Source organism: Sardina pilchardus, chromosome 22 (genome assembly GCF_963854185.1).
Source record: "Sardina pilchardus chromosome 22, fSarPil1.1, whole genome shotgun sequence".
NCBI lineage: Eukaryota > Metazoa > Chordata > Actinopteri > Clupeiformes > Clupeidae > Sardina > Sardina pilchardus.
Window position 1 is genome coordinate 8252719 of NC_085015.1, and position 14684 is coordinate 8267402.

General features: G+C 42.2%; 2 protein-coding genes across 6 annotated transcripts in view; both read right to left on the bottom strand.

Moving 5' to 3' along the window:
- wu:fj29h11 (uncharacterized) overlaps positions 1 to 4064 on the bottom strand; it is a 52151-nt gene extending 48087 nt beyond the window's left edge. For all 3 annotated transcript variants that reach the window (XM_062525783.1, XM_062525782.1, XM_062525781.1), the window contains exons 1-3: positions 3979 to 4064; positions 2886 to 3137; positions 2264 to 2527 (exon numbers count right to left, since the gene is read on the bottom strand). In XM_062525783.1, the coding sequence (XP_062381767.1) occupies positions 2264 to 2527; positions 2886 to 3009 (388 nt within the window). In that variant the 5' untranslated portion in view covers positions 3010 to 3137; positions 3979 to 4064. The remainder of the gene's footprint in view (positions 1 to 2263; positions 2528 to 2885; positions 3138 to 3978) is intronic.
- An 817-nt stretch (positions 4065 to 4881) lies between these two features.
- Positions 4882 to 14023, bottom strand: LOC134069866 (sulfotransferase 2B1-like). Of its 3 annotated transcripts, none has more exons than XM_062525998.1 (6): positions 13767 to 14023; positions 6130 to 6341; positions 5968 to 6025; positions 5662 to 5756; positions 5322 to 5502; positions 4882 to 5229 (listed from the first exon to the last, which is right to left on the bottom strand). In XM_062525998.1, the coding sequence occupies exons 1-6, from the start codon at positions 13903 to 13905 to the stop codon at positions 5120 to 5122; spliced, it is 795 nt and encodes a 264-aa protein (XP_062381982.1). In that variant the 5' UTR covers positions 13906 to 14023; the 3' UTR covers positions 4882 to 5119. The 3 variants fall into 3 exon arrangements, with proteins under 3 accessions (XP_062381982.1, XP_062381981.1, XP_062381983.1); XM_062525997.1 differs by having other exon boundaries at positions 5899 to 6025; XM_062525999.1 differs by lacking the exon at positions 5662 to 5756 and having other exon boundaries at positions 5322 to 5444; positions 5899 to 6025.
- Positions 14024 to 14684: the final 661 nt, after the last annotated feature.

Here is a 14684-nt window from a genome sequence, read left to right on the forward strand (position 1 = left end):
CAACACTAGAGGAAAGCAAAACTTAAGAGCGAGGGTGACTGGCTTAAGTTTCGCTTTCCAGCACCCTCTGCTGGCGGCAGCAGCTGTTGTCAAGGAAGTCATGTGACTCGACTGGCCTTAGAACATGGAGAGAGAGAGAGGGGCTATGCGTACATCTCCCTGCAAAAGTCCCTAGAATCACACTTAATAGCTGTTGTAGAACAATCTTAACGTACAGTATTGTGACTGTACACATATTTTATGAAGAATATGCAGAAGGAGGGTAAAGACATGTCCCAGGTGGTATCTGACATTTACTTCATTCATTGTGGGAAATGGACATTTATTTGGAAAATTACTAGACTTTAAAGGGCAACTCCAGAGTAAAGAAAATAGGACCTATTTACGGCAGTTAACTTTTGACTGAGAGCACAATGACTTTATTTGGTGGAGTTTTGAGGAAGACCGTTTGTTGCATTAACACCAAATGGGCTTATACTGTAGTAGTGAGAGCTAAAAGGGAAGCTAGCGCGAAAGAAAACAAACGTTATTTTATACCACTGTCCACAATACTCAAAATATAATTACACTTCTGTGGTAGTGTGGTGAGGTGGCAGCACTGCAAGGTCAAATGCACCCGCTGATTCGACATTACCGGAACGTAAAGCCTCTGTAAGGACCCTCACAATACTTCCACAGAAGTGTAATGACATGGTCCCAGCTGTGGCACAACTGGCTAGGGCACTTGCACCGTACGCCAGCAACCCCAGTTCAATTCCTGCCCCCTGGTCCTTTCCGGATCCCATCCCTACTCTATCTCCACTATCCTATCATTAAAGGCATAAAAAGTCCAAAAAGTAAACTGTGTAAACAAGTGTAATGATATTATGTCTCAACTGTGAAACATGTACTCTGCATGTGTAGTGTCTGTAAAACTGAATTTCCCTAAGCGGACAATGAACTAAGTAATTTATTGACTAACTAACTAGAGACAAACAAACATCATTATATTCTATTGTTGAAGATCAATCTGCACTGATGGAACTTTGCTTCTGAATGAAATGTCATCCATATATCCAAAAAGGTGCTGAAAATGTCAGTGTCAAAATTGCATTTTTTAGGGTACCTTAAAGGTATACTATGCAACGTTTTTCAGTTAATCAATTCGTTCCATACTGTTATATATGATTAAATGAGTCATTACCGGTCGAACGGTGTTTTTTTTGGCCGCTCTAGTGGTCTGTAGCGGTAAAACCACACTTGCAACTTCAGGAGACACCGGGCACGCACCCATGCTCTACTCCAGGAAGTGTCATGTAAAGTCTCATGAAAAGGCACGGCAGACTGACAGATTGAGGAGTTTTGTCAAATATACACGCTAAAGCTGTAGGGGAAGCTCTGCAGAGAAATATGCAAGCATAAAACGAGCGAAAATGAAAAGTGAAAGCGAAACCGGCGATGAAATCGCCAATCCTGCATAGTATACCTTTAATAGCCTTAATATTTTCATTTAGTGTTACACTTTGAAATTTGGCCTATGTCCATTTCCATGGGTACAGGCATGATAAACAGATTTAGAGGGAAAAAAAATAATTTTCAGATTTTAGTCAATTTGGGATGAAAACACTCTTACATCCAACACCCCCACAGATGTTTGCCAGATATCATGTGCGCCTGAGGTTTGTGCATGCACAAGAAAGAGAAACTTCCTTGATAAAAATGTAGTCCATTTTGTTACGACCCCGTGACATCCTCAGGCCATTCCATGTCAGTGCATGGGCAGGGGTTGGACCTTGGGAAGGTTAATTGTTAATTGGGAGTACCTGTAACCAGGTGCTACTATATAAAGGGCTGTCCTCCCTTTCCCATTAGGTACTTTTCTTCTTTCATGCAGGCACCTATTTTGATTATCTCTTGCACTTGCACTCTCCTTTTTTCTAAATCTCTCTTTACTTTGTCTACTTATTTAGTCTCTTATATAATCTACTGATACCTACTACACATTGCATCCACACACGCTCCCTTTCATTTTCCCCTAAACACTTTCTATTTGGTAATGTTGTTTAGCTTTAATTCAATAAATTATCTGTCTGTAACGAGCTGGCCGTAACAATTTAGAATGTACACAGATGGTAACCTGTGTGTGTAGCCTCTTATACACTCAATAGTTTGCACATAATATATCTATTCTTATATCTAAATAAATAGTATTGCAATATATATCTTCAACATACAGCGCACAGCTCTAATATTCAGTGTGCTGGTGTCTCATGATCCATTTTACCTTGATCAAAGAAGGGATTTTGCTGATGATGACCGACTCCTGCCGCAATTCTGATGACATTTCGGTCTCCAATCCTCTCGACACGTACTTGATCCCCCAAGGCAGTGATCAGATCTTGAAAGCCAAGCAAGCCATAGTTTGAGAGGATCAGCTGCTGACCATAGTGATGCTTGTAGGTGCTGAGGAATTTGGCGATGTTCACTCCTTCGGGAATCTCGCAGAGCATATCCAACACATTCTCTTTAAGTTTATGCAGAGATGGCCCTACAAAGAGACAAGTATTTAGTGGAAGAAAGAGTGCACATCCAAATATAGGTGCAGGAGCCAAACAGTTAAGATCCAAAATGAAGAAAAAGGTCCGCACACTTGCTCTCGGTTAGTTTAATTGATCAGAATTCAAGTTACGTTTCGAGCGTATACATGGCTCTTCCTATAAAGACAAACCACAGCTTGTCATCAGATACTTGTCTGACTGGCTACGATGCTCAGATTATTTTTAATATACTGACAATTCGACAGTTCACACAGGGTAAAAGCAAAACCACTCTGTGAGGTAAAATGAACCTAGACTGAGATCAATGTGAAACAGGTTCCATCCAAAAGTACTGTGTATAGTTCTTACCCTTCTCACGTGTTTGGTGTACTGTAGGAGTGGGCAGTAGTCCTCCAGGCCTGGATCCAGAGGACTTAAACCGTGGGCTCTTGGAAGCCTTGGATGAAAAACTTCTAGGTTGTCGGTCAGCCATGGTCTTCAACAGCTAGCTCAGACTGATCCGTGGTCAGTGGTGAATTGTCATACTGTTAAAAGAGGCTGGGAAAGCTGACTGCTGATGGAAGATCCTCCATAGAGAAATGCTGTGCTCCATTGGACCATCTTCAGATCAAGCAGAAAAAGAGAGTGGTTAGATTTATACATGGGTTCACTCGTCTAGCATCAATTCTAAATTAGTTCCATGAGTCGTTTAGTTCCCTATTTATGCATAGTAGCATGCATCAAACATTCTCAAAATCATAATTCGCATAACGTGTTCAAAACGTGTGCATCATTACATGCAATCAATTCACGCGAGTCAAAACTTCCCCATGTCTTCTTAAATCTGACGATGTAACATTAATTTTATCAGTAAAACAAGATCGTTGTTTACCCATATCCTTCACATTACACACATTTGGTAACACTCAAAGAGCACTTCACTTTAAGATTGTGATCATGATGCTAGCTTGTCACTTTAACTCACGCATACATTTAACGTTAGGCTACTCCCCGTCAATGATCATTGCATGCCAATGCATGGCCATATTAAAAGTGAAACCTAGAGCTATGAAGTTCAGCAAAGCTGCATAAATTAAGATAATTGCTACAACAATGTGCATCTTCTGCTCATTTTGGTAGGAACCAGTTAGCCTACAATTTTCAGCGAAACTATGCTATTTTATAATGGGTGTTTTACAATGTTTTACTAGCCTACTACTGAAACAGGTACCTTTGCCGCCTCACAAGTCACAGAAAAACGTGGGTTAACATTTCGCTATGTAGCTATTAGGAGTTCTGACTGAGCTAATCCTTAGCATGGAGGTGGAGGTTAATTAATGAGTTTGAGCCTAGAATATTGAAGCTATAAGTTAACGTTACTCACTGACTAATTAAGACAGCACATAGTTACATGTCCACACTTAAAGATAAAGAAAAGTGAATATATAATCGAGTAGGCTACCTCAACCAGAATTATTGGAGGATTTGGCCAAACAGCCATCCCATTGCACGACTGATGTTAGCAAGTCTACTGAAGCTTGGCTCCCCTCCTTCACATACAAAACATTGGTGTCTCTACTGTTTTGACAGGCAAACCGTAGCATTTCAGATGAGTTGTCGCCATCTTGCGGATTGGAGTGTCTTCGGGCAAGCCAAGTCGGGCAAAGGGCACTTGCAGATCACAACCTGTTACTGAAAATCATAGTTTGATATGGGTCTGATAAGCTTAATTGAAAAATTACACAATTATCTGCTTCTAATGTGTGATGACAATTTTTTGTCCAACACAACATACATCACATTTCAACCAAGGACCAAACATGCAGCTCATCCCTCCCTTAGGCCTATTTAGAGAAATACACAGGGTTTTTGTTTGTTTGGGGAACAGGCTGTCTCCACTTTGTTTGTTACCAGTTTTTGGAGCCTATAGGCTGCCTACAGCAACCAGTTAATTTGAAAAAGTTTACTCACGGGATGGGCGCCTAGCTTAGGCCTATTGTGAGGTGGTGTTTGCTGAATGTGACACATATTAAAATATTAGGGATTGCGCCTGTAATGTCTGACAAATTGTCTCCAAATTTGCATGATGATCGGCCCACCAAATGTAACACATTTACTTTAAATTAAAGAATGAGAAATTGAGTGCGAAAGACTAATTTCTTTACCAACAACTTTTTGTTCGGACCTTCCTACTTTCAGAAATGACACCTGACAATCCATGAATGTTGAGGAAAAGTGCAGTGGTGATCACTGAAGTTCCATATAGGCCTAACAGAGTTATGTAATTAAATTGCTAAATTAACTCATTCATTTCCCAAGAAAATCTTACATAACTTTCCAATCAATTTTGGCGATTACAAAGGTGTGACATCCAAACATATATTTATTCAGTATGCACACAAATATTGAACGCTGCTTTTGTAATCAAAATGTAATCAAATGTACAGTTATACATTAGCCTAAGCCAAAGTTACTCAAAGGCAATTAAAACAGTAGCATGACTGATTACATTTTCAACATGGTAAGTAATCCATTACAAACACTTCTTCAGAAATGCCATGATGCCACAATCATCAAAGTAATGATGATTTCCTTCCACATCATCAGGCCCATAAAAAGGGGAACTTGACATCTTTCATTTTCTCCTCATAAACAGAATCAAAATGATCTGATTGGGCTGTAGTCAGTGTATTCCTCCAATCTCCGGAAATGCCTGGAAAACACAAGATAATGGTCACAAGTTTTTCTTATTCCTCAAATTATTATAGATGGAAATTATTAAAGATAGCAAAATACTGTCTTTACCTTTCCTCAAAAACTCTGATTTATTTTGGTCTAAGAACTCAGCTGGTACCAAGGAATAGTTCGACATCTGGTTCTGTTTCATGTTTTTGAACACACAGTGATCGGATATCTTTTCAATGAGTTCTTCACCCAGAGATTTCCCAAGAAAAGAGGATAGTTTACGAACAGACTCTTTGAGATCCTGTTTAAAATCAGATTAAAGTCACAATTGCATGCCGAAAGAATTTACACTGGATAAATGGATCACCCAAATACAGAAGTATTGCAAGGGAAAACAAAATCATGCACGAGTCTCCAAAATCCTGGCACAATGTAACAATGCCTACAAATATCAACTTACCATTATCATTTCTTCATAAAAGATGTATAAAATATTTTCTTGGTGTTTGGCATGTATCCATCCCTTTACATGGTCAAACCAGGAGCCAAACATTACTGAGTAGGGAAATTGGTGACTTTACTTAGGGTGCAGGAACATTTCTAAAGAACCTTTGTTTTAAAACTTGACCTTTGAAACTCTTGGCTTGGAGATAGCTTGAAATAAGTGACTCTTATGATTTGAATCAGAGTTCCACACCTTTTCCATTGATAAACTTTTCCATGAACTCATCCACTGTTCCAGGATTCACCAGGAATGAAGCCATACCATAATAGTAGAAAGAAGAAACGAAAACATCCTTTGGGTTTCGCAGGACACACAAGACCTGAAGGGACACAGTTGGGGGACATCATGTGCCGAGCCAATTTTGTCTTAAGATTCAAAAATAGGATTAATGCACCCTCAATAGGATTCACCCAGTAACCATACCTTTGGCTTGACTTTGAAGAAGGACTCTGGCATCATGTTATAGTGGAAGTGAGTTGCAAATATCCGTGGAGAGGGTCTCTCCTCCAGATTAAGGATGCTCGCTCTGTTCTCCTCCAGCCAAGGCACTCTGTCCCAGTTTGGAATGGTCTGGACAGGGGTAAGGTCCCCCTCACTCTGGATCAGTGGGACAATCTCCTTCATCCAAGTTGTGCCTGTGCAAGTATGGGCAATCTTTTGAAGCCTCGTAATTACACAATAATGAACACAAATTTCCGCTCATGGGTGAACCACAGTATCTCTCATAGGAGAAGTGCAGTGTAGCAATCGATCTTGAGGTTGAGGTTGATGTATTTGTGTGGCTTAAACTGGGAAGTCATATGTGTCAATAGCAACATCACTACTTCTAATGTTCCAAAGTATGATAAGCTGAGTAGTCATTTGGCGATGCATGACTTCTGTCTGCTGTCACGCCCGGCTTTGCCATGCTGGGTGTGCTCACTCCACCATCTGACAGTGTAATTTTGGGCAGTCTCTCTCCCCCGAGTCTGAAGGGGGAGCTGTCTGTTTTCTAGCTCATCTGGGCTGGACAACAGCTGATTGGCGAGACTGTTCAAATACATCTCTCACTTGCTGTTCGGTCTCTGATCTGGTCTGTCCTGTTTTGGACCCTATGCTGGTGGCAGCAGCATTATATTCCTTTTGCCTTATTTGCACTACACATAGTCTACATGTTACTGATCTGCACAACACATTTGATTAACCTTTTCTCACTTCTCATCCACTGACTTGATACACGTCTTGATTTAGATTATGTTTTAACCGTAGGCCTTTAACTTCATGCTTTAATAAATTATTTTTGATTTAACGGTACAAACGGTGTGGTCTCCCTTTATGTCATGGCTACTGTGAGCTAGGTAGTCGTGACATATGGGGGCTCGATCCTATTTTGATCCCGAATTTGGAAAGTAGACTAGCCTACTATAATTCGCATTGTTTTGTAGGTCTAGTGAGAGTAGGCCTAGGTACCTGCGTGGGTAGAGCTACGTCATTGGTTCACTTTTTGTGAATGGAACGTACCATCAGCTGGTAGTAGTAGCCTAGTCAGCTGACAGCGTGGTGTTTGTTTGTTGGGGAGTTCCGCATCGATTGTAACTTTAGTATTTTGACTTTGACATTTTGGGAGTATTGGCGCAGATTGGAGCAATTTTTTCCAACCTTTTTTGTTTATTGTGAGGGGCGAGGTGGGTTTGTAGCTTGCGTTGCGGGATGGCATATTTTGGAGCTCGTTTTATCCCCAATTAGTGCGCTTCGGCGTTGTGGGTTAGGCCGCTGATCACTGAAGTCCGAACGAGGGCACCGCCGTGGAGCACCGGCTGGATTGGCATTTTGTCGGGACAGTACGATTCCAGCGGTATTGGTGAGTAAATTAGCCTTGTTCTTGGACTTAGTGGGAAGATAGGTTATAATAGTAGGGGGGTAAATGTTTAGGGGGAAACTCCATTGTTGTCCTGTCGACGTGAGCTGCTTTCCGCGTTGCCCGGTTTAGTTTGTATGGTTGGAATGTAATATAATTTGATTGTTAATAACCCGAAAGACGTTACATACATGTCTAGTTTTCGTGTGTTTAGTCTGTTGTATTGTTAGTGGGTTGATTGGTAATTTGTCATTGAAAGCGGTAACAATATGGGTACACTAGAGGCGTTTTTTGCTGCTCCTTCGGTGGCCTTGTTTGCTGCTTTGAGTGTGAAACAATTGTATAGTGTGGCCAAGCACTATGCAATTAATGTAACATTGCCGAAGGGAACTAAGAAGCCTCAGTTGGTTGAGTTCATTCGTGCATGCTTGGTTGGTGCCGAAGTGTTACCTGACGAGAAGTTGCCAGAGAGCGCTTCTCAGGGAGCGTCGGGCTCCGATAGTGAGTCTGTTCCTGATGGTGAGCCCACTCCGAAGGTAGGCCCACAGATAAAGTCTGAGCTAACTTTTGACCAGCAAGTTGAGTTGTTAAAATTGCAACACGAACTGCAAATGAAACAAAAGACACTGGAGGGTGAATTCGCTCAAACTAGGCTAGATAAAGAACTTGACCGTGAAAGGTTAGAAGCGGAACAGAAAGAGAAAGATCGGGAGTTGGAATTGGAAAGGTTTAAAAATTTAGAGCTGGACCGCGAGATTGAACGAACCAGGTTACAATTAATATCTGAGGGTAAACTTGGTACTACATCGAATCAGTCTAGCCTGGCTAGTATGATCAAGTTCCTGCCTAAGTTTAATGAAACTGATCCAGATGTGTTTTTTTCGTTATTTGAGAATATTGCTACTGAACAAAAATGGAATGATGAGAATAAAACTGTATTGTTACAAACTGTGTTAATTGGTCGTGCTCAGAAAGCCTTTGTGGCTTTACCTTCAGCAGAAAAGAAAGTCTATCGATGCGTCAAAGCAGCGGTGTTAAAGTGTTATGAGTTAATCCCTGAAGCTTATAGACAGCGTTTTCGGTCATGGAAAAAATCAGATAAGCAAACGTATGCTGAGTGGGCTAGGGATTTAACAAATTTCTTTAACCGTTGGCTTAGAGCTGAAGAGGTTGACTCTTTTGACGATTTGTGTGATCTTATGATATTAGAGCAACTTAAGAACACTTTGCCTGATCGCATAGCCACTTATATCAGTGAGCATCACGTGAGCACAGCTGCAGATGCTGCTGTTCTCGCTGATAATTTCCATCTCATACACAAGACTCCAGTTCGTGATTTTAGCCTGCGTTCTAACAGTATGCACAAAGAACGTCGCTATAGCCGTGGCAATACGGACGCATCTGTAAGTTCCAATTCCACTGCACAAAGTAAGCCGTCTGATTTCGATCTTAAAAAAGACTGTAATTACTGTTTTGGGAAAAATCATTGGAAATCAAATTGTCCGCTGCTTGTGGAGCGTAATAAGGGAAAGGGTGTTGGAGGCAAAGTTGGCCTCTGCGCCTCGTCTGTTCCTCCAATGCGCTCGCGGGCTAAACCTAAAAAAACTCCAAAGCTAGTGGATCGTGCACAATGTACAGTGTCTGTCGACAAGGGTTTGGGTACTGCACAGTGTGATGATGAGCCTGACTTCTCTGAATCCAATTTAAAGGATTATGCACCGTTTATCACGGAGGGTTGTGTGGCATTGATTGGAAACTCGCATCGTGTTCCAGTTAGAATTCTGCGTGATACAGGTGCATCAGAAAGTTTCATCTGCCAGTCGGTTTTACCTTTCTCTTCTAAATCTGCAACAGGAAATTGTGTATTAATTCGGGGAATTGGTCTCCAGTCATTTCCAGTTCCGCTGCACAATATTGAATTGTTCTCCGGTTTTGTGAACGGTGAAGTAACGATTGCGGTGCGCCCTTCTTTGCCTATAGAGGGAATTGATCTGATTGTGGGTAATAACTTGGCTCATAATTGTGTTTTTCCTGATCAGGTCTCTCCACCGCCCGTGGTTAGGACCGAGGCTTCTTTGTTGGATGAGTCAGATACGTGTCAAAAAGATTTTCCAGATGTTTTTACAGCATGCGCTGTGACGCGCGCTATGGCGCATAAGCAGGATGCCAAATCGTCTGAGGTATCTAAGAACAGGTCTGCTCAGGGGTTTATTCCGCAGTTACCAGTACCGTTGTCCCGATTTGACATTGCTGAGGCTCAAAAGAGTGATCATAGCTTACAGAAATATTTTGACTTGACCGCAGATGACAAGTTGGATCATTGTTATCTTTTGAATGATGGCTTGTTGTTAAGAAGGTGGTCACCTAATGCAGGAACTGATGTGAGAGATCAGGTCTTGCAGGTGGTGGTGCCTGAAAAGTTTCGTGAAGTGGTTCTAAAAACAGCCCATGGAGAAGCATCGGGGCATTTTGGGGTAAGGAAAACTTACAATCAATTGTTGCAACATTACTACTGGCCTCGGATAAAGAGGGACGTTGCTCGGTTTGTTCAAACTTGCCATGTCTGTCAGGTGGCGGGGAAGCAAAATGCTGTCATTAAGCCTGCACCTTTACAGCCAATTCCATCTGTTGGTAAGCCTTTCGAGCATTTGGTCATTGATTGTGTGGGGCCCTTACCTCAGTCAAAATCTGGTTGTGTTTATTTGTTTACCATCATGTGTCAAGCGACACGCTATCCAGCGGCGTATGCTTTGAGGACCATTACTACAAGGTCTGTGGTGAAATCTTTGTCACAGTTTATTTCAATATTTGGTCTTCCCAAAGTCATTCAGAGTGACCGGGGATCAAATTTTACTTCAAAGACGTTCGCAGCAGCCTTGAAACAGCTACGTATCCAACACAACTTGAGTAGTGCGTATCACGCGCAAAGTCAAGGCGTTTTGGAGCGTTTCCACGCCACTCTGAAGTCTTTATTGCGTGCATATTGCATAGAGATGAAACGGGAGTGGGAGGATGGTCTACCATGGTTATTGTTGGCGGCTAGAGCAGTTGTGCAAGAAAGCACAGGTTTTAGTCCCAATGAATTGGTATTTGGTCACAAGGTTCGTACTCCATTGTCTGTTTTATCAACTGATTTTGATTCATCGGAACCACCCAAGAGTTTGTCCACCTATGTGTACGGTTTTCGACGCAGGTTACTGTTGGCTTGCAAAATGGCATCTGAAAATTTGAGTGAAGCCCAAGGAAAAATGAAGCGAAATTATGACCGTAAAGCGGAAGCTCGTGCCTTTAGCCCAGGGGATCAGGTTGTGGCATTGTTGCCTATACCTGGTTCTCCTTTTGGGGCAAAATATTTAGGCCCATATAGTGTGGTTCGGCAGGTGTCAGAGACTACTTATGTGGTTGCTACGCCTGATCGTAGGCGTGCAACACAATTGTGTCATATTAATCTGCTGAAGCCATATTATGCATCTTCACAGTCTCCTAGTGTTCAGGGTGGAAAGTCTGTTTTAGTCAGCGCAGGCACCTCTGAAGTCTCTTCAGCAATAGAGGATGATGTGCAGGGCCCTGATGATTCGGTGCTGCATGCACGTCTCAATAATTCGGGGACATTGGCTAATTTAGAGGGTGTTTTGAGTCATTTGGATTTGCAACAGCAAGAGGAACTGAGAGCTTTGATTTTGGAATTTCCTTGTCTGTGTTCTGATACTCCTACCTGTACAACTTTACTTGAGCATGACATAGATGTAGGTGATGCAAAGCCAATCCGTCAGAGGTTTTACAGATGTGGTCCTGATAAGCGTAAAAATCTGGATGATAGTGTCCAATATCTTCTGGACAATGGTCTCGCTGTACAGTCATACTCTAGCTGGGCTTCGCCCTGCTTGTTGGTAAGGAAACCTGACCATACTTACAGATTTTGCACGGATTACAGAAAAGTAAATGACGTAACAAAACCAGATTCGTATCCACTTCCTAGAATAGAAGATTGTGTTGATCAAGTGGGTGCAGCCCAGTATGTCAGCAAATTTGACTTGCTTAAGGGGTATTATCAGGTTCCTCTTACGCCTAGGGCTCAAGAGATCTCTGCTTTTATTACGCCCTCTGGACTTTATTCGTACACAAGGATGGCTTTTGGTTTACGCAACGCCCCCTCCAGTTTCCAGCGGCTCATGAATCGAGTCATTGCGGGACTGGAGGGGTGCGCCGTATATATTGATGATGTGGTTTGCTGTTCGGACACTTGGTCGGTCCACCTTGCCCGCATACGTTTACTCTTTGAGCGGTTTGCAGCTGCAAACCTCACTGTAAACTTATCAAAGTGTGAGTTTGCTAAGGCTACAGTGGTGTATCTTGGTAAGGTCGTTGGTCAGGGGCAGGTTCGGCCAGTGCGAGCAAAGGTCATGGCCATTGACCAATTCCCACGTCCTGTCACTAAGAAGGAATTGATGCGCTTCCTGGGCATGATTGGATATTACAGGAACTTTTGCTGTAATTTTTCATCTGTTGTTGCCCCATTAACTAACCTGTTAAAAGGTACAGTTAAATTTCATTGGACTGGTGATTGCCAACTTGCATTTGAGAATGCCAAGTCTCTCCTAAGTTCTGCACCTGTCCTGGCTGCTCCTAAGCTGGAGATGCCCTTCCAGCTTCAAGTAGATGCCAGCCAGGTAGGGGCAGGTGCAGTTCTACTTCAGAAGGATGAGAATGGAATAGACCGACCAGTTTCTTACTTTTCTCGCAAGTTCAATCGTCACCAATTTAATTACTCGACAATCGAAAAAGAGGCATTGGCCCTTATTTGGGCACTGCAACATTTTGATGTTTATGTTGGTGGTGGGTTGCACCCTGTGGTGGTCTTTTCTGACCACAACCCTCTTACTTTCCTCTCTTCACTTCAAAACACCAACCAACGCCTTATGCGTTGGGCTCTTTTTTTGCAGCCTTATAATCTATCCATTAGGCATATCAAGGGGTCTGAGAATGTCATGGCCGATGCCTTATCGCGGGGTCTTGATGATTGTTAAGGGGTGTCTGTCTCTTTTCCTGTCTCTTGGTCGTTCCTCCTGTCTCCTTCTTTCCATTCTTAAATTGCTATCTTGGCGCCAGGATCTGCTGGGTGGGAAGGAGGAGGCGGTGGGGGGGATTAGCGAGTTAAGGGGTTGAGGTTGGGCATTTCTTGAGGTGGTTGGCTGTTTAGGGTGTACGGGGTGAAGGGTGTTGTAAGTGGTTTAGTCTAACATTAGTCTTTCGGGGTTAACTGGTTAAAGGGTAATTGGTTAGTCATTTTGTACTTTTGGGTGTCATTGTATTGATTTTGTTTATTTTGTTTATATTGATTATGGGGAAATGGATAGAATGTGCTTTTACAGAGTCCCATGTGGGTCTCTGTCTTGTGGGGGGAGTGATGTCACGCCCGGCTTTGCCATGCTGGGTGTGCTCACTCCACCATCTGACAGTGTAATTTTGGGCAGTCTCTCTCCCCCGAGTCTGAAGGGGGAGCTGTCTGTTTTCTAGCTCATCTGGGCTGGACAACAGCTGATTGGCGAGACTGTTCAAATACATCTCTCACTTGCTGTTCGGTCTCTGATCTGGTCTGTCCTGTTTTGGACCCTATGCTGGTGGCAGCAGCATTATATTCCTTTTGCCTTATTTGCACTACACATAGTCTACATGTTACTGATCTGCACAACACATTTGATTAACCTTTTCTCACTTCTCATCCACTGACTTGATACACGTCTTGATTTAGATTATGTTTTAACCGTAGGCCTTTAACTTCATGCTTTAATAAATTATTTTTGATTTAACGGTACAAACGGTGTGGTCTCCCTTTATGTCATGGCTACTGTGAGCTAGGTAGTCGTGACACTGCATTCAAAACCCTGTTTTTAACTAATAGTTGACAACAGTCAACGGTGATGGAATTAACATTATGCTTATACGACCAATCAAGGAATGGTTCACTTGTGAGCCAGTAGATTTTTTTGGACCGTGTCACTGTCAATGATTTTATTGGATCAAGTTCTTTTTCTATCGTCTATTTTCAAGGCTGACTAAGGATTTAAACTTGAATTAACTGCAAACTATTTTTATATAGCTTAGCTTTGAAAACACTAAGAACACACAAATGCACACAACGGTCTGTTACGGTTAGAGATTGTCCTTAATAGTGGATAGTAGTAGATTTGCCCGCTTCAGGGCTTTGACCACTTCCACTTACCTGATTTTGGATAGGCAGCAATCAAAATGTCATCCTCCCGAAAGTTGAACTCCTCGTAGTACTTCAGGCACTCAGGGGGGTGAAGAAGTTTGGGTACATAAACGCCCTTGTACACCGAGTACAACTCAGCTTCAGTCATGGTTTTGAATATTACACGAAAATTGGCTTGGAACTGTGCCGTGTATACACCTCTTATCAGGAGTGGACGTTGTAGCCTGGAGTCCTGACTATACGATTATTTATACGACAGTTTAGTCCTTCCCTCAAAAAAGAGAAGTGGCAGGACTGTAGCCTCAGTTCAACACTGTTTAATATCTACATCAATGAGTAAGTGGTGCAGTTGGACCGTTCTACATCTCCCGGCCTTGCCAGGGTCTACAGGAACACCTAGACCTGCTAAAGAAACATTGTCAGGGTAGTTAATCTAAAAAAGACAAATATTGTGATATTCCAAAAGAAGCCCAACAGGAACACAGGACACAGTACACTTACTTTGGCTTAGTTATGACCCAGTTTGTTTTTGTTTGTTTGTTTTGGCGTTTGTGTTTGGTGGGCATGTAGCCCCACAATAAATATATATATATATACATACATAAACATATAAACTAAGATAAAAAAATATTTCCTCATTTTCTACAAAATGAGGACAGAATAGCTGTTAGGCCTACGCTTTCAAAATATTCCAAATTTTATGTGCAGCAGCTTTCCTGTAAGCTAACTGTGTTAAGCCAGTATAGTGTAAGGGTACTTTTTTGCCCCATAAAAGTACAGAATGAGATGTTCCTCTAGAGGTAAACAATGATAAAGGCACTACCCTGATAGGGTACTGTGTGTGTATACTGTAACTACCAGGTTTCTCTGAAACTCTGAGTGTTGGCTGTTAATACACTACGAGGGGGAGTATCGAGCCTTGTGGTC